The sequence below is a fragment of the Pteropus vampyrus genome, unplaced genomic scaffold (assembly GCF_000151845.1).
Source record: "Pteropus vampyrus isolate Shadow unplaced genomic scaffold, Pvam_2.0 Scaffold46, whole genome shotgun sequence".
Classification (NCBI taxonomy): domain Eukaryota; kingdom Metazoa; phylum Chordata; class Mammalia; order Chiroptera; family Pteropodidae; genus Pteropus; species Pteropus vampyrus.
The window spans coordinates 5,827,835-5,846,915 of record NW_011888827.1 but is presented as its reverse complement, the minus strand read 5'-3'; the positions used below and the strand labels follow the sequence as shown (position 1 = coordinate 5,846,915).

Here is a 19,081-nt window from a genome sequence, read left to right as displayed (position 1 = left end):
GAAGAGGAAAGGGCCCAAAGGTGGACAGCAACAGCCTGCAGGGCATGCAACGATGGGCGCCACCCCAGGGCATTTTCTGGGAAAGGTGTCTCTCCTGGCCTCGGTTTCCTCAAGGCTGAGGGAGGGCAGCAGAGGTGACCTGTAAGAGCCTACCAGCACCTACACACACCCTCTGTCCCAGCAACATGGGTTTTGGGGGCCCCTTAATGCATCTCACCGGGGCCCATCTCCTGCCCATGGGTGCCACCCCAGCCCATCCAGCTCCTGTGCGTCCTTCAAAGCTCAGGTCCAGGAAGCCATCTCTGCCCCCGAGTCCTTACAGCTGCTGAGGCGGCAGGTGTGTGTTCACAGGCATAAAGCTATCATCCCTCTTAAGCTTTACGCTCTTAGGACTGTGTCCTCCCTCTGCTCGTCCCTGTCACTGACACTGTGCCTGCCATGCCCTATAAACAATGATCGAATGAACAGACTTTTAAAGACCATCAGGAGAATAGCAATCATTACCCTTCACTTCCACAAAAGATCTTGCATTGCAGCGAGAGTCTGGTTAGACCTGAGAACCACCTGCAGTGAAGATAAACTATGGGCGACAAGCTCACCATCCGTGAAGACGTTTAAAGTGAGCCCTAAAAGCCCTGCCTTCATCAGCTGAGCAGCTGTCCTGGAGACAGGCTCCAGCCCAGTGGACAAGCCCTCTGGTCCAGAAGGTGGCTAAGATTCTTACTGGATGTCTCGAGGGACCTCTCTGGAGGCTCCAGCGAGGTCGATTTCTTCCTGCCCAGGTTCATCAGGTTGCTCAGCTTGAGGCCGGCAGAACACTTCTTCTTGACTGTCAAGACGAGAGAGAAAGCCACGAGCACAGCCCACAGCTTGGCAACACGCCCTTACGAAGGGTAGAAAAAATAACAGACCCTTCCCACATCTGCCCCTCCCTGCACACGCACACATGCATGCACACACACGTGCACACACAGATACACGCCTGCTCCCCAAACCGGGGTCCACAGGCCAGAGTCAGGTGTCTCTAGCATCGCACGCTCGAGTGGCACATCAGCTTCTCTTATGCAATGTGTCAGCGCTTGAGTATCTTTACAGACTGACTGTATTTGGCTCAAAGAGATTTGAAATTGTTAGCAAATAAGAGATGAGAGAATATTCTACCCCTGGCAACTCATGAAACTTAAATTTGGCCGTCTCTCCCGTTTTCCTGGATCTGTCAGCTGTAATATTCCCAAGGAGTTTATAAATTGGAAGCGTGTTGGAGGTGGCTGTTCAAACCCATCAGGGTGGAGCCAGACAGCTGAACCTCACGGCCTGGGATCCTGTCCCCCCTCCCCATCCTAGGCCGAAGGCCATAAGCACTGGTACCATCTTTCGTCTCTGGGACCTCAGGATGGCCATCGACAGAGCTGCCATACTCTGAGGCGAACAGGTACTTCTCAGTTAAATCTGGCTGTGGAAGAGAGAGAGAGAGACAGTGGGTGATCTTATCTGGAAATGGTTACCTCGGAGACCACGATTTAAGAGAAAATAATAGATTACTTTTGAATGTAGGGGTCGCCCTGGTGTCCAGGTCACTGGTGGGACACTGGCTGGGCTTCCCTCCGGGGCTCCCTGGAGGACCTGCCTTCATCCTCCCTTCCTGAGGCGCCCTGCCCTGTCCCAGAGCACCTTCGCCTCGTGTATAAGTTCTCGAAACGGCTGCTCAGCCTGATATGACAGCAGCTCTGCAGCCAGTGGGGAGGGCAGGTAGCCAGCCCCGGGGGTGGCCTTAGAGTTGGCGTCCGAACTGAAGCTCATGTCAAGCTGGGAACCACCCACGTAAACCAGGGGCACAAAGATACGTTTTGAGAATCGACTGAAACATTCTCCAGCTCTCGAAACCCCGCTCTGCGTGTGTGTAAAACAGGGGTAACGGCCCCGTCTGCAGAGTCCCTATCGGAGGGGAGCGGCTGCTGCCGTTCGAGTATGAAGCCCTCGGACGTTTCCAATCAAGCTTCTTCTAGAAGCACTTACTGCAGACCTCTGGAAAACAAGCTGGGGGACTCCCAACCAACAGGGCTGGCCTTAGGTGGGACCAAGGACTGACGTGCTTGGCCAGGGAACACTGCATGCAGGTCTTCAGGGAAAGCTGCTGATTCTCACCCCAACGTGATGGAAACCCAAGCTGACTGATTTTTGTTTCTTGTCGATGACCAAGGAATGAGGGAGACAACTAAGACAGGCCCCTCTAAAAGGGCTGTCCGTATTTCTACACGGGGGATGGCCCGTGCCTTCCCAAAGAACAGAGGCCGTCATTCCTGCCCAAGCCCTCTGCGTACCCTCTACGGGACCCTGAGATCAAACAGTGACCCTCTGGCTGCTCTGTGCATCCCAGGCTTCAGGGCATTTGCCTGCAGATACTCGGGGACATGGTATGTGACCCTGCATGTGAGGTCATCCGCTCGGGCAGCCCCCAGCCCTACTTTCTTGACTCTGACCCTTCACCAGGGGCCCCACAGTTCCCTGCAAATGAGCACTGGAGCCGTCCGGCCAAGGTCAACATCGAGACAGCTTCCTCAACTCTGGGAATGAGTGGGAAGAAAGAGCCTGGAACAGTAAATCTCCCTGCCGAAGAATGGAAGACAGAGTGACTTTGTCCCAATCAAGCGCTTCCCCCGCCCCTTGCCCAAGCAAAAAGATATTTCAGATCCGCATCGGCTCCATCAGTTTCCTGCCAAGCTGAAGCGACCGCCTTATCCAAGCATTGCGCGTTGCTTACTAACTGGGCTGGAACGCAAAAGCCAAAGATCCCGATTTTATACGTTTCATTTTTAGGGAGTAAACATGGAATCGGACTCGCCTTCCAGGCAGAGTAGAGCCTTACCTTCTGACAGTTCAGGCGCTGGGCTTCTGGGGTGGACTGGTTTCCCTCGGATGCTCCTTCTGAGGGCAGGCCGCTCACCTCCTGGATGACCTGAAGGAAGAAGGCGGCCGTCAGTGGAGGCCCAGGCCCCCGAGGCCTGCCTGGCCTGCACTCACACCACACTGAAGCTGGAGCCCCTCAAGGTCACGAGAGAGTGGGCAGAGGTGAGAGAGAAGACGCATGATTTCTCAAGAACAAAGAGCCACCCCACCCCCAATAGCAGGCCCACATGTGGCCTCAGGACCCAGCTGTGTGGGCTATGATGGGGCTTGTTCCTTGGGCCCTCTCTCCTGCAGGCCCCATATGTTCTGGGTGTGGGCAAGCGGAAACTTTTACAACAAAGCCCAAAGATGGCCAGAGCAGCCATCCCTCAGCTCTGCAGCCCTAGGCTAGGGGCACGCAGGTCAGAGGTGGCGCTGGCCATGCCAAGCAGTACCCCTGCTCTGAGCTGGGGCCACATGGGGGATTCCCAGAGGATAAGGGCCCAAGGCAGCCACAATCACACTGCCCAGCCGGAAGCCCTTTGGAGATACGGACTCAGCAAGGGTGATTTCAAAGACCCTCCTTTTTCATTCTCCGCCGAGAGCCGTTTACGGAAAGGGGTTAAAATCAGAAAAGCTAAAGAATGAAAGGAAGAATAGCTCTGGAGACGGGGAGAGGTAAGGCATTTCTCACTCCTGAGACAGACCTTGGGCCTGAGCCTCAGCCACCGCATGTGTAAGATGGGACAACACCTGTGCCATGGCCGCTGTGAGGACTCATCCCAACGCGTTCATTAGCATCCTTACTGGCTGGGGCCTAGATACACGGAAGCACGCGAGGCCGAGCGTCCAGGCTCGAGGGCGTGGCGTTTCCACTTCTCTGCGAGAGTTCTGCCTTGTGCCTGCCGTTCCTGGGACTCTTGTTCCAAACTCAACGTCTTCTATTTACTGTCATATATCTGTCCAACCCTGAAGGCACAGGTATGACTATGCAGAGTTGAGACACAGAGGCCCAGGGCAGGTAGGTAGATGCGTCTGGTTCAGAGCCCATTGGACAGGCTAACGGGTCCCACCCGAGTGCAAGCGTGTGCAGTCTCTCAAGAGCCGGGTGCTTCCAGCCAAGTCTGCCTCTGCCCTCACCTGAGCAGGAAGGAAAGGGCCAACGGAGAGGCCGTGTCTTTTCAAAGTGTTCTTGTCTTTAAACCACCACCAAGACTGGGGGTGGGGAGGACAGAGGTCTGAGAAAGAGGGTGTGAGTTGGAGAGGGAGGCTGGGGGTCAGGGGAAGGGCAGGTGGGTCTAGGCAGTCAGGGGAGCAACACTAGGCACTGGAAGCCGGTGCAGTACACGTGCACGTATGTAAGTATTTGTGCGCGCGTGCACGTGAGTGCATGATATCTGTGTGTGTGTACAGATGGCGGTGGAGGGCGGATATAATGCTCCTGAATGGAAATGCATCAACGTGGCAGAGACGCAGAAAGGAGGGAAGGGGCCTCTGGCTCTCTCTGGCCTCACCAAGGGCCCTGCTAGGTCTGGAGATTCCTCTGCAACCGTGGGCATCTTCTTGACACAAATCTTACGCCTTCGGGAATCGTCAAGCCCGTCTTTAATATGGGGCGGCAGGCCCCTCCCAGGTGCTTCCTCATGCGGGCTACGTCACGGAAAGTGTAAGCAGAAGTGACCGTGTGCACTGGTGGTGACGGAACACAGCCCTGGTCAGTTCTGGGCTTGAAACTCGATGCAGCCACTTGCCAGCTGGCCTTGATTGGTCACCTCCTCCCTGTTAGCCTTAAACTCCATTCCAAAACGGGACATTAACATCACCCAGCTTCCTGCAATGTGTGTTATACTTGCTAAAAGTGGGTTAAGCTTGCTCAAAGCGCATGGCCCATGGTAAGTAACAAGTGGCAGCGACATCTATTCTTTTTTAATAAGGAGGTTGATGACGTATCATTAGAGGCCAATAGATAAAACGATTTCAACTAGAACCCACGCCCAGGGCACTGAGAAGGACGCGGACCTGGCAGCAGAGTGCTGCGGTCCATTTCCCTAAGGCTGATTCCTACCACTCAGAACGCAGGAGGCCCTGGGACCTGGAACGAGCTAGACCCTTTACCCCGGACGACATCCATCCTTTTCAGGAAAAGCTGGGGAGCCAGAACTGCAGGGGTCCCAGGAGGCCCCGTGGGGAGCAGGCCCGTTTCCCCAGCCCCCCCCGCCGCTGGGGGCTCCCTCACCCTGAGCCACTGCTCGGCCTGGTCCTTGCTCTGCAGGCCCAGCACGATCACGTCGGCGTTCATCGGCGTGATCTTCAGCTTGTGTTCCTTCTTCCGCACTTGCTTCTCCTTGTGTACAACGCTGCTGCCCAGCAAGTTCACGTCCAGCTGAGGGCTGTGGTCCTTGGAGGATTTGTAGCACTGGAAGCAAAGAGACGAGGCACCGCTTCGCCAGGGGTGCCAAGCCTAGCCGGGGTCTGCAGAGGGAGGGGCTGCTGGGCGTGGCAGGACCCGCTGAGAGCTGGGCTGCGCCCCGCAGAGCCAGAGGCCAGACGCATAACCTCAAAACAAGGCAACTCCTGGTCTCGGCATCAGACAGGCAGGTCGTCTGCCTCTTCTTCAAGCTCACTTCTCACTGGCCCCGGGGACCTGCTTATCTGAGCTGCTCTAACCCCACTGTGGGCCTGGCTGGTCCCTAAAATACGTCTCCTACAGGCACCACTCACATATCCGGGGTGGAACACACTTGTCCCATTTCTCCGCCTCTGCGTTTCTCGCTCCGCTACCCCAGCAAGGGGTCCACAGGGGAAGAAGACTAAGCTTTTCACCTGCTTGGTTAGGAAGATGATATTGCTAGCAAAGCAAAGAAGGGATTTTCTTCCCCTACCAGAGAAAATACTGTGCCTCTCGGTCTCTCATTTGCAAAATGGGGGTCCTCGTGGGGCTGCAACGGGGTCACCCAACGGCGCGTCTGCACAGAGCAGGGCACGTTGGAAGCAGTGAGGAAAGGGTGTTTGTATGATGCCACGGAACTTCAAATCACAACATAAAACTGTGAATTTTACTTTAAATAACAGGAAACAGGTCTCTGGTAATACCTTCTGATTTCTTCATGGGTCTTGTCTTATAATCAGTAATGCAAAATATTGTGACTTCTTAGAAAACACCTAATTTATGATTCTCATGCCACACAGACATGCAGTAGCCAGAACCAGGGCTAGGGGAGCCCTGATCTGGCAGCAGGCTCCACCCCCAATCTCCAGTGTCCTGGAAGCGGGGAAGAACAGGCCCTCAGACTGGGGACAAAAAGGTCCCTGGAAAAAATGTGGATGGGATGGGGTGGGGGAGGGGTGGTCTGATGAAAATGACTAGACTTTTCTACCTCGGAAAAAGCGCATTCCTAGAAGCTTGATCAGATTGTCTAATTACCTTTTTGGCGATAAGAAATCATAAAATTCAAATTAAAAAAAAAAGAAACAGCACACTCATGCATGCAAAATTCTATGTACGATTTCAAGTTAGAAAGTGATGAAAATCTGATATAAAGGGGTCTAACCACCTGATATTAGGGACCATCCCCTCCCCGCAAAAGAGAGAGAAGACCAGAACATGAGACCAACTGACCAGGAGTCTGGTGTCCTTGATGACGCAGAGCTGCTTGGCCCACTGCCCCAGCCACTTCTTGCGCCACAGGAAGGCGCAGATGCGGGTGTCACGCATCAGCTCGATGCTGGCCTCAGGGGAGGGCCACTGGTAGGGGGCCGACTTGCCTCTGCTGCCTTCCTCCTCATCGTAGGACTCATAGGAGCTGCTCACTGCCTCTCCATCCTCTGCAAGGAAGATGCGCTCGGTCACAGCCCCGCCAAGCAGGGGACATTCCTAAGCATGCTCGTTCGTTCAGGAGGGGGGACAACAGGCAGCAGGCAGGAGCAGCCACTGGCCCCCAGGCCACAACCCACCTGCCCCTCCAGGCTCTTGAACCAGCTCCAGAGCTGCCAACCACAGACCCAGGCAGATTTTCCGGCCCTCACCCCCGGACCAAAGCTTCTTAGATGCTGCCTCTGGCCACAGACACAAACAACCTAAAACCAAGGGTTTCTCCCTTTCTCTCCTCAAATCCTGTCATGCTCAGACCCCACTCAAGGCCTCTGTTTTCTCAGTTGAAAGATGAAGTGGATGGGTGAGGCTCTTTCTGGTTCTCCAGGCCTGGTGCTCTGTCATCATTTGAGCCAAGAGCTGGGCACGTGGCAAGCCTCCAAGAGCTGTCTGCCCGGCTGGACCCGCTCTGACCCGATTCTGTCCTGGAAGCAGGGAGGGGATATGGCACCTCAGAAACAAAAGGTAAAATGAACCATGGCCAGAAATGGCTTTCTGGGGAAGGGGCCACCTTCCCGTTCCTCCAGGCTCTCCTCATGGTCGCAATCTTTTCCAAAATCTACCTCATCCTGCACAGACTCTATTCTCTCTCTCTCCCCCACCGAACACCTCTCGGCACAAACTTAGTGCACACAGGCGCGTGCGCGCGCGAGCACACACACAATCAAGCAAGCCCGCAAAAGCGGGACGCCCAGAACTCCAGGTCTCTGGTCCAACCCTTGGCTCAGCACAGAAATCCTATGTATTGTAACTTTGATGGCGCTCCATCCAGCCTCTGCTTGAATTCTCCATGGATGGGGAGCTCACTTCCTTCCAACTGCTCCCATTACTGGGCCGCTCTCACAGAGTGGGTCTACCATGGGCTTCCCTGTGACTTCTACACACACCATCTGTGTCCTCGAGTCAGGGTGAATGAATGAAGCCTCTCGTTCTTCCCCATGACATCCTCCAGGAAAGACACAGCCCAGAAGCCCCTTGTCCTGCCTTCTCCAGAAGCCCTTTCTACCACCTGCATAGCTAGGTCCCTGCATACCAAGAAAACAGAGCCACACTTGAATTCGAATATAGGAAAACAGATGAGGCCACTGCCACAGTTATTCTGACTACGATGCCAATAAAAACGTGTTTTACATTTTTGATATTTTTGAAAATAACACTTTAAAAAGCAGTGCTACCCAGTGTGGGACCCCGAACTCTCACGTTACTGGTGGCAACGTAAACCAACATGGGCCTCTCAGAAAACGGTCTGGCAGCCTGCTGTTTCAAGAGCTATAAAAACACCTGTATCCTTTGACCCAAGAATCCCGGTCCTGGGAGTTTACCCTAGGAAACTGGTTTTTTAAAAAAGGAAGGAAGGGGAGAAGTTTACATGCATTAAGACATTAATTCGAGCACAATTTAACAGTCAGCAGAAACAGAATGAGGGAAGCATGATTTCATCCAGCTAGGAGCATAGCATGCAACTGTAATCAATGAAAACCCTGAAGACTCTTTTGCAACTTGATAGATACGACGGTAAGAGAGAAACCACATTGTTATTTATGCAAATAGATCAGGACTGAAAGGCAACAGGGAGGACTCAAAGTAGTTGATCTGATCTGGTGGTAGAATCGGGGCGCTTTTATTTTTTAAGAAAAAGAGGGAATGCGGTTAATAGCATTAATACGATGGCTAGGCGGAGGGCCAGGGGAGGGAGGGAGCAATTGGGGGGATCGTTTTATGAACTATATAGATGTCTCACCACTGCACTGTATACTTGAAACGAATTTAAATAAATTTTTAAAAAGTCCTTATTGTCAGTATTGTATTAATGTGTACAGTAAGTGAAATAAGCATGAATGCGAGGTTCCTGGGACACCCGTTCCCGTAACAAAAAGTAATGGGAGCGGCTCCAGAGCTCAGTGTGAAGAAGCTGGCCCAGGCCGCTGCCTATTTCGTGCTTCTGGGGCTACTCAGAAATCTAAGATCTGCCTGTCCACCTCGGCAGGGGATGCAGAGAGATGAGAAGAAAGAGCAAAATCATAGCACCTCAAGCTACGTGGAGTAGCTTGGAGGATATTTTGGGCAAATGTCTTCATTTTGTTTCTCCCCAAGAGCAGTCATAGAGCACCACCATAAATGTAAGATATTCTTAAAACACACACTTGGCTTCCAGGGGTCCTAGGGCAAATAGGTGTGAAGGGCAGGATGATCAGATAATTCCGTCCCCATTTTTGCGGTCCCTAGGTGGGCTGCACCCCACTGTGTCCTGTCCTCGGGAACAGAGGGCAGGACAACCATGCAACACGCTGGGTCCTTCAGCCATGCTTTCAGATGCCACAGGCAGGGGTCTGTGGAAGGCAGGGTAAGTCTCTCCTGGAAGGATGACACGTGGCATGCAGGACCCGGCATGAGAGCAGGAAGAGAGCAGTGGCCGCACTCGGGGCATGACCCTGTCTCTGAGAGCCAGGCAGCAGGCACAGATTCGACGGCATTCCAGCTCGGGGGACAAGCAGTACCCAAGGTGATCGTGGCATAAACGACTCCTTCGGGCACCCGCACCCATCTGGGGACTCCAGTGGGAGGAAATCTGCCAGAATGACCTGTATGATATCCGGAAACACAGACGAAGGCAAGCTGGAGAGAGACAAGATGCAGAGAGGGACAGAGATACCGAGAGAGAGACCCGGATGTGGCGACGTGGCCGCCTGCTCACCAGAAGTCAGTGCTTTCCCTGTGGAGGTGTGGGCTTGTCAGGAGAGGCCCCAGCCCGGCTAAGGACTTCATTTCCCAGCCCCTTCATTCACATCCGGAGATGACCACGTGACTAATCACCACCAACAGAACGTGGGTAGAGAGATGTGTGTCCCTTCTGGCTGGTGCTTTTAAGACGCACATAGGGGTTCTTTTCTCTCTCTCTCTCTCCCTCTCTCTCCCTCTCTCTCTCCAGAGGATTCTGTGGCCTCAGAGGATGGCAGAGCCCACCCTGGAAGAAGCCTGGGTACCCACACTACCCACTGACCAGTAACACCCATATCGAACTGTCCATGAGTGAGAAGCAGATTTGTATTGTGACGATGAATTGAAAGGGGACTGCTTGTTCCAGCAGCAGTTATTACCCAAGCAGGAGACATCAATGAAGGAGCAGGTGTCTTGGGCAAGCAGGACAGACACAATTACCCCCTGCACAGGCCAGCGGGGTACTTACTAAAGTTTTACTTGGAAACGAGAGCCTGACCCGGAGGAGCAATGTGGGGAACGTGCTGACAAAGCAGGACGAGAATCCAAGACACTGGTCTTTTGTAGGAAGTCAGCACAATCGCCGCCGGCCAACCAACTAGAGGAAGGGGCCAGAGCCCAACGGTCACTCCTCCTGCTGTGACCTGCACGTCTCACAGCTCAAACCCATGTGGGGGACAACACACTGGCCGGCTTATATCACAGGTGAGGCCCCCTCTTTGTGGCAAATGTGGCCTGTTCTCCCCAAGTCACTCTTGGTCCTTGTCCAGGCAGGAGACGAAAGGCAACCTGGTATCTTCCCAACCCCACTGCTGTGTTTGAGCTGACCCTGTGATGATCCCCCCACTCTTGGCTAAAACTAATGAATTCACAGTCTAGCAACAGACACCAAGAAGCTGAGGTCTTTCTGATCGCTTGTTTGTGTCAAGATGAGGTGTCTGCCCCACAAACAGGCCCCTGCGAGTGTCTGGAAGGCAGGCCCCGGCTGGCTCAGGCTACACCCACGAGAGAGCCAGGCTGAAGATGCAACAAAGGTAGATTCCCACCATGGTGACTCACGGCTTCCACCTTCCAGACACAGCCAGACAGCAGCACCACCACACCCTCAGCTTCGGTCTGAAATCACAGCGCGGCCGGTAGCTCGGCAATGCCTCACACACTCAGTGGGTTCAAGCTGAGTGACTTATGCCTACCACACCAGCCTCTTAGAAGAAGATAACCTCAGGCCGAACAGGCCCTCCCTGCTACACTGTTCCCGGGGCCGCAGGCAGTAGGTGAAGCGTGAAGAAAGAGAAGAATCCAATGAGGCTCCAGGCGACTGGTCCTGTCTCATCCCTGGTCCTGTTCTCAATGGAACCCACGATGCCCCCGTCAGCCAAGTTCATTCCCATCACCAGGGACCCTCACTTCTCACATTTGCAAATCGCTTACACTTTCAAAGACCCTTCGCTTACAAAGGATGGAAAGAGGAAGAGGTAATAAGAAGGGGAGAGTGAGAGGACCAGCTGCCCGGAAGAGTAAGGTCACAACCATCTCTTTCTCCCAGAACCTTTGGAGCTTTTCTGTGTTAAAGAGGATTTCTGATCTGACTTCCTCCGGCTGAGAACCCTGGCCAAGGACAGGTGGCTCAGTGCGAGGCCTGCCCCCACAGGACAGGTGATCGTCTTAATACCTAAGTTAGGTCAGCCAACGAGCAACCCTCCAAGGGCTTGCAGTGTCATTCAGAGAGAAGCTAAAGTCCTCACCGTGGCCTGCACCTGACTTCCGCGTCCCCATTTGCCGTCTCTCCCCTCCCCGCACCTCACCTGCTCCTGCCACGATAGCCTCCTTGCTGTTCCTCAAACGTGCTAAGAGCTTTCCCGCCTCAGGACCTTTGCACGTACCGTGCTGTCTGGGACGTTCTTCCTGCAGTTCTCTGCCTCACCCACTTCCCTTCATTGGGGTCACACTATGTAAAGTCTTTCCTATCTTAAAGAACACCCCTCTCCTGCCCACCCCAGCCCCTGCTGGTTTCCATCTTTATCACCCCCTGACACCTCCTATGTTTATTTGTCGTCTGTCTCTTCTCACAGAACTTAAGGGCCATGACTGCTGAGCTCTCCCAATGCTCCGGGTTCCTGACTTCTAGAAGTATGTGGCACACAGTGGGAGCACAGTAACCGTGAGTCCGACGAAAGAACCCTGGAAATTGGGCTCTGCCTCAGTCTGACCAACACGTCTTTCCTCTGTCCCACTTCTGGGCTGAACCCGGCAACATTTAGGCCGGAACACCGAAAGCATCAGACAGTACACCAGGACCATCGTGCACCACCCTGAGCCCTTCCTTGCAGGCGGGCTGGTCTGCTGTAGGTCTCAGCTCCCCACCAGACCAGATGCCCAGTGCGCTTGGCCCAGTTCTCAGCTTGGGCCGCTCTCTGGGACCAGCAGCCCAGGTTGTCCTCTGCTTCCAGCACCAGGATCTGTGCAGAGAGCAGCTGGACTCCGTCCGAGCCCCAGCCACGGCCCCGGATGTACCATTGAGGGACATGTCATACGGCTCAGCCTCTTCATAGTAGCCCTCTGGAGACTCGATCTTTGGGATGGAGAGCTGCTCCCGTTCTGGAATCTGTGGTAGAACAAATCAAACAAACGCGCTCAGATATGATACACTGGCAACTCGCTGGAATTAGTGCTCTGGGTGGGAGGAAAGTCCAGAAGAAATAATAATGCCTGGTTGGACTTCCAGAAAGTTGGGAGGGAGAATGCAGAACGCCAGGAGTCCCGTCAGCCGGCCTGTCCACAGCGATCGGCCAAGTCTCAGCTTCCTCCTCTGCAAAATGAGGCATGGACCCCGCCGGACAAACCATCATTATGCATGTGACATGTAACACACTTTGAGTCCAGATGGTGCTAGGCTATTGTCGTAGCTACTATGGCTGCTCGATAGAATATATGTTCTAAAAAAACACGGCTAATCAGAGGCAGATGGAAGAAGGTGACTAAAGCTTCTAAATCTCCTAAATCTCAAACTTCTACCATAATAAGTTCAGTCATTCATTCAGCAAATATTGGATGGCTCCCACATACGAGCTGTAAGGGACGCATCCAGCCCACTCAGGAGTCAGTCCTAAGAAAGACTTAACTAGCCAGGCAATGTGCACAGCTCCTGATCAGGTGCATCGTGAGTACTGCTGGTAAGAGGCAAGTTCAAAGTTCTGTGGGAACCAGGAGGATACGAGGAACACTGAGGATGCTCAGAGGACAAGATCTTTGAGCTCAGTCTCAAAGATGACCCTGAGCTGCTTATGTGGAGCGGGGTGAATGAGCACAATTTGAATAGAATGAAGAAAAATACAACAGTGTAGAAGCAAGAAGCATGAAATCAACTCTATTCCTCCATTACTGCTCCTGTAAAATGGGCACCAGACTGTGAAGCTAATCTTAGAAGCAATAGCGGGGGGGCGGGGGGCGGGGAGAAAAAGAGACGAATTGTTAATTATGTGACTGTTACTATACACAGGTCATAAACACATAAGCATCTGCCCACATGAGTCTCCAGTGTCTTCCCGAATGATGAAACCCCTGAGGAGGGCCGAGGGAATATCCACAGTGAGCTGAGAACAGAAATGACGAGATCTGAAGTGCATCTTCACTCCTGGTTTTGAAAAGTCCTTGTGCTGGACATTCCGCATGAGGGGCAGGCCTGGGCCTTCAGGAAACTCCGAGGGACAGCAAAGGAAGGCCTTAGGGTAAAGGCGTTGAGGGCGCACCTTGAAGAGGGGGCAGCCAGTGGAAGGACCCCGCAGGACCCTGAGCTCAGATGGATGCCTGCCCTGCTGGTAGGGGAGGGAGGAGATCTAGAAACCCGATCTGGAAAATGAGCTTATCTGGTGGACCCATAGTAGAGACAGCTCCTCTAGTCTGGGCCCAGAAGATGGTGGGAGAGTAGTCAGCCTGGGCTCAGGTCCCCATGGGACAGTACTCTGCCTGGGCTGTAAGAGTGTCCACTCTCAGCTCCCCCCAGGGCACAGTGATGTTCCTGTGGCTGCTTCACCAAAACCAGGGTCCCCAGGGCCAAGTCCTGTGTGGCTTGGCATCTGAAGTCTGTTTAGGACGTTGTTCCATAGTGTAGCAGTTAGCATGTCTACTTTACATGCAGAAGGTCCTGAGTTCGCACCCCAGTGGAGCCATGGTCCATGGTCTATGGCCATGCCACCCTGAACAAGCCCGATGTCTGATCTCAGGAGCTAAGCAGCGTCAGGCCTGGTTAGTACTTGGATGGGAGACCACCTAGGAAGACCAGGTGCTGTAGGCATAAAAAAAAAAAAAAAAGTCTGTTTATATGAACTCTGGAGATAATAAACAGTTTGAACCTAAGCTTTAAGACTCCACAGGCTCAGCCATGGGTCTGTGACAGCCTCTGAGCCTCGTTTTCCTTGTCTGTAAAACAAGAATACTAGGGTTGTCTTGGAGATGCTGTGAGACAACATGTAACAGTGTTTCCACAGGGCCTGGCCCACATCGAATACAAGGAGGCTGTGTTTGTCATGATCTGGGACTTCCATCATTACCCAGGGGTCTGCAGGGGCCAGGTCACTGGACTGGTCTGATGAGCTGAGATAGGTCCCCAGGGGAGAGTCAGCAGAGGCCAGGCCACACACTGGGTCCAGCGAGGGATCCTTCTAACTTCATCTGGGCTCCCGCCAAGAGAGCTGATACAAATCCCGGAGGCAGGCTCTGAACAGCTTTCAGCCCAGCAGGTGTTACACCCAACATTCAGGAAGGAAAAGAACCATCTGCTCGTTTTGTTTCCTCGTCAGACCAGCTACTGCACTGGGCTGGCAGGTGTGGCTGTCGCTGGGGCCCGGCTCCTTCCTAAGGCCAGGGCCTTGCACGCAGTGTACAAAATTGGTAGCTGCTAGTGAATGACCTTTCACCTTTGCTGCCATCAGCCTGGCAAGATGTCTCTGTTCCTCTCAGCTGCTCCTGGCTCCCTGGTGAGCTTGAGAAAGGGCTGCCCAAGACCTAACTGTGGCACTCCGAGAGCCAGCTTTCCAGAATCTGGGGGAGGAGTGTCCCCTTACCTGGGCAGCGGCAAGCTCTCCGCAAATGGGTCCTGGGGCTCACGCTTCCTGAGCTGGCCAGGCCTCCAGCTCCACCCTCTCCCACTGGGTGGTGCTAGGACCCTTCTCTTGGTGAGGAGGTGGGCCCCCCCATGGAGAGAGGTTCCCAGCACCCAAGATCCAACACCAGTCCGGACTCCCGCGATTAGAAGAGGACGAAGGGAGAAAGAAGCCTCTGTAGGAGCTTGTCCTGGCTCATTACTGGCCCATTACTGGAGCACCAGGGGGAGCTTTGCCAAGGGCCTCCCAAGCCCCACACTGTAAGACTCTCCGGAAGCGGATATGAGGCAAGGCAGTGTAGAGCAGTGGTGGGAACCTGACCTCCAGGGCCGGAGTTTGAATCCTGACCCTGGCGCATCTGAGCTGTGTGACTCTAGACAACTTACTTGACCTCTCCAGGCCTTAGTTCCTCACTGTAAAATGGGGAGTAGAAAGACCTGTCTCGTGGGGTCACTGTAAGGATTAAACTGTGCTCAGCATTGTTAAGTGCTCAATAACTATTAATTTTTACTAAACTAAAAAGTAAAATATAAAAGTACCAGTGAAAGGGAGCAGAGCTGCCGTCTGCCAACATGTTTGGTGGGTGAACAGCTGTACCCAGGGGAGACGGAGCCCTTCAAGCCTGACCAGGCGGATACAAAGCTCTGCTTCTTTAAAGAAGATACTGGCCCTGCTCTTAAGGCTGATAAATTAATTTACATAACAATTCAGAAGAGAGTTACATAACTATACAGATACAACAGCCACTTATCAAAGGTCAAAGGAGCAAAAGATCCTAATTTCCCAGAGCTAAGAATAAAGGACTATTATTTTAATCGTCACCATCATTATCAGTTTGATGATGAAGACTGTCAATATTAAATGAAGATGCAGAAGAAATACGCCTCCATAACCTGAAATAACTTTCTGAGGGCTCATGGGAAGGGACAGGGAAGAAAGCCATCCCGCTCAGCATGATTGGCCAGAGGTCAGCAAACTTTTTCTGTAAAGGGCCAAGCAGTAAATACTTTGGGGATGTGCAGGCCATTCAGGGTCTCTGATCTCAGCTATTCAAGTCAGCTGCTGTGGAGCAGAAGCATCCATTACATGACACGTGGCAGCGGCTGTGTTCCAAACTTGCCTTACGAGAAGGCAGGTGGCTGTGGATGTGGCCTGTGGGCTGCAGTTTGCCTATTCTGATTTAGATGAGAGCTGAAGATGAGGGGTGGCCCAGATGACCTGAGCCGCCCCTGCAGTTCTGAGCAACTTGCCCCAGAGGGCACTGTGGAAGGTTCCTGGGTGAGGGTTGTCAGACCCGGCCAGCCCCAGCTCCCCAGACTGACCGTGGCCATGTCTTTCGGTGGAGTAAGCCGCTTCCCCGAACCAGCAGCAACACATGTTCAGGCCTCAAAGGGGAGATGGGGTGGAGACGGCTATGCTTGTCAAGAGCATAAACAGTGACAGCAAACATCTGTTTCTCCTGCAGTGACCACAGCACCTGGCTGCGCAGACAGTGGTTTGGAAGTGCCACAGCTGCCTGAGTCACTGGCCACACCCAGGAGGTTGCTCCAGACCCCTGGCTGACCCTTCCACTGCTGGTAGGGTCTGCTGTCCACTGACTCTGTAGGGGATAGGGGGGTACCCAAGGCACCAGAGGACATCCTGAGTCTGGGACAAAGGCCCCACTCCTGGCCCAGCCGCAGGCACTAAGGATCCCAGGCAGATATTCAGCTTCTGCCACGGCCACTAGCAAACCAAGGGTCGGGCATTCAGGTGGACAAGCCACCACTACTCCCTGAAGCTCTGGGGTCGGGGTGGGAAGGGGGCGGGTCTTCTCTACTCCAAGCTCAGGCTGCCATGATCACTCTCCCCAACTGCCGCTGCCGCTCTGGTTCTCCTCCTCCCCCCGCAGAGCCAGAGACACAGCTGTGCCCCAGGCCACCCTGACGCCACTCCTCTGGGGCCTTGCACTGAAAGTTAGGATGGCATGAGCCGGACTTGACCAGAGCAGAGGCCTGAGGGAAGAGCAGACGTGTGTGTGCTCGTGTGGGCAGGGAGGGGGCAGAACCCCAGATTACACCAGCCACCCCCTTCCTCGCTCCACATGCAGAAGCCCCCTGGGGTGAGGGTGGGTGCCCAGGGCAGAACTAGAAGGGACCTAGAAAAGGGAGTTTCAGTTCACACCCTTGGTGCCTCTCGGCAGAGAAATTCCACGAGGGAAGACTGTCCGGTCAGCTGCTTTGCTGGAAGTCTCCCCAGGGCCTGGAGCTTCTCCATGGGGACAATTACCGCCCGTCTGAAGGCTGCCCCGGGATCGTGTTATTCTTGGGTGGTGGTATTTTCCCCAACTCCAGTACCAGGTTTCTTTCCATCGCTGACAGAGCCTCTCTTGGCCCCGAGGGGCCCCTGGTCACAGCCATCAGGACACAGAAGTCTGCTCTAGGGGACAGCCACGGCCCCGCCTTGCTCACAAGCCCTGGGAGCCTCTGTACCCATGCCACAGAAGCCTGACAAAGGAAGAGTAAAAGCCAGCTCCAGAATCCCAGGGGCTGCTGGGACTTGTGTGACCTGATTTCGTTGATAACTACAGCCCAGTTCCAGAGCCTGTGCCTCTCAACTCACCACCACATTTGCGAAGCGCAGATTTCCAGACCAAGTCTCAGACTGCCGGGTGAACACCCCTCCAACCAGGTGTTGACCTGTAGGCAGCTGCCCCAAGTGGGGCCAGCGGTGACACTTCTACTACACAAAAGCTGAAGGCCTCTGGTCAGAATTAGATGCCAAATTCAGGATAGGTGCATTCCTGTCCTAGGTGGGAGCAGCCACCTCCTCTCTCGCCCCACAAACAAGTGGTACCTGGGACATACCAGAAACCACAGCATCTCCCACCTGGTTACAGTCAGCAGCAGCCACATGGGAGCAGAAGGGATGTGCTGTCTCCCCCAAGTACTGGGGCGAAAAGTGAGCGGAGCCTGCAGCTGGAAGGAACGTGAACGTACCCTGAGCCTTTACTCTGCTAAAAAAGGATCAGCTCATCCAGGAGGCCAGAGAGCAGCCTGGAAGCCGAGGACCTGCATTCGCTTCCTGGCCCTGCTACACCCCAGCGGAGGGGCCCTGGCCCGTCGTTTTAACCCTCTGTGCCTGTTTCTTCATATGAAAAACTGGAGACAGGCAGGCACCCCTCGATGGGCGGTGAAGAGGACCACGCTTGTGTGCATGAGGGAGGGGGCAGCTTGGGTGTGGCAGTCACCAGCGTTGTCAGCAAGGTGACTTTAGCTCAGTCCATCAATCTCGCTGGGCCTGAGCTGAAGAGTCTGCTAGTTGTCACCCAGCTTGAGGGGCCTCATGCAGTCGGGTAGTGTCCCAGACACTCCAGAACTGCCTACCATGTGACCAGAGGAGAGTAGCTTGAGGGACTCTGCCACCCGTCGGGGAGGCATAATGAAAGGGGCCGGCCTGGGGTAGCACCCCCTCAGCAGTCACCTCCGCCCACAGATCTCAGTGATGAATGGCTTGGTGAAAGCTCGGTGTCCACTGAGTCACACACCTTCCTGCTCGTACTGACCCCAGAACTGATGTTCCCCAGAAATCCTTCCCAGCCCTCACCTCCTGCCTCCCCAACCAGATCCTATGGAGGAAAGAACTCGGGTTCCAATTCTGGCTCTGCCAGCTCGAGGCTGTGCAACATAACCTGCTGGTTCTGGTTTCCTCACTCATAAAATAAAAACGTTGCTACTCACCGCACTGAATGCTGGTGTAGCACACCACGCACAGCCTCAGCGCACTGAGTGAGACAATCTTATCAGAGAGCGTTCACGTTCCTTTCATTTAACCTCAGGAGACAGAGGCCAGATCTTCAATAACTTGCTCAAGGTCAAAGAGCTAGCACCTGGCACAGCTGGGATCTGAACCCAGGCCTATGATTCATAATCCCCTCCACCCATCCACCCACCCACCCACCCATCCATGTGTGTGTACGGCTCTGTGGGTGCAGACACGGGACACGAAGCACTAATGAGAGACACAGTCCCTGTCCCAGGGAGCTTCTATCTGGCCTGGGAGTTAAATAATACACAAGTCCATCTCAATGGCAGCAGGTGCCACGGAGGGGGTGACTGGACAGTGTGGGGTGGACAGGAACTGGGGTAGGGATGGATATGGGGTGCCTCATGTAGGTAGGTCAGGGCCCAGGGACTGCAAAGTCCAGGAAAGGAAGGGAGGCCACTGAAAAGCACAGGCGAGGGGGCTGGAGGTGCACTGGGAGGCCTGGGGCCACGTTAAGAAATGGATGTTTTTTCCTAAGTTCAACGAGAGCTATTGGCAGATTTCAGTGGGGAAGCGCAGTGTGATACAACTTAAAATTCTGAAAGTTCACGAGAGCCGGAGCAGTGGCCACAGTTGTACGCGGCCCTGCTCACGCGGTGCTGGGTAAAAAGCCTGCTGTAGCCTCGGATACAGGGTGGCACCTGCCAAAGGTGATCTCCCTCATCTCCCACTCCCATCACCCTTAGCACTGAGGACCACG

At 54.0% G+C, this 19,081-nt stretch overlaps 1 protein-coding gene across 1 annotated transcript in view; it reads right to left on the bottom strand.

Annotated features, from left to right (window-relative positions):
• AFAP1L2 (actin filament associated protein 1 like 2) overlaps nucleotides 1-19,081 on the bottom strand; it is a 29,558-nt gene that overhangs the window by 8,680 nt on the left and 1,797 nt on the right. Inside the window, exons 2-9 of the mRNA XM_023530078.1 lie at nucleotides 17,179-17,255; nucleotides 11,990-12,080; nucleotides 9,256-9,339; nucleotides 6,506-6,711; nucleotides 5,123-5,302; nucleotides 2,867-2,956; nucleotides 1,369-1,453; nucleotides 725-829 (exon numbers count right to left, since the gene is read on the bottom strand). Coding sequence (XP_023385846.1) covers nucleotides 725-829; nucleotides 1,369-1,453; nucleotides 2,867-2,956; nucleotides 5,123-5,302; nucleotides 6,506-6,711; nucleotides 9,256-9,339; nucleotides 11,990-12,080; nucleotides 17,179-17,255 — 918 coding nt within the window. The remainder of the gene's footprint in view (nucleotides 1-724; nucleotides 830-1,368; nucleotides 1,454-2,866; nucleotides 2,957-5,122; nucleotides 5,303-6,505; nucleotides 6,712-9,255; nucleotides 9,340-11,989; nucleotides 12,081-17,178; nucleotides 17,256-19,081) is intronic.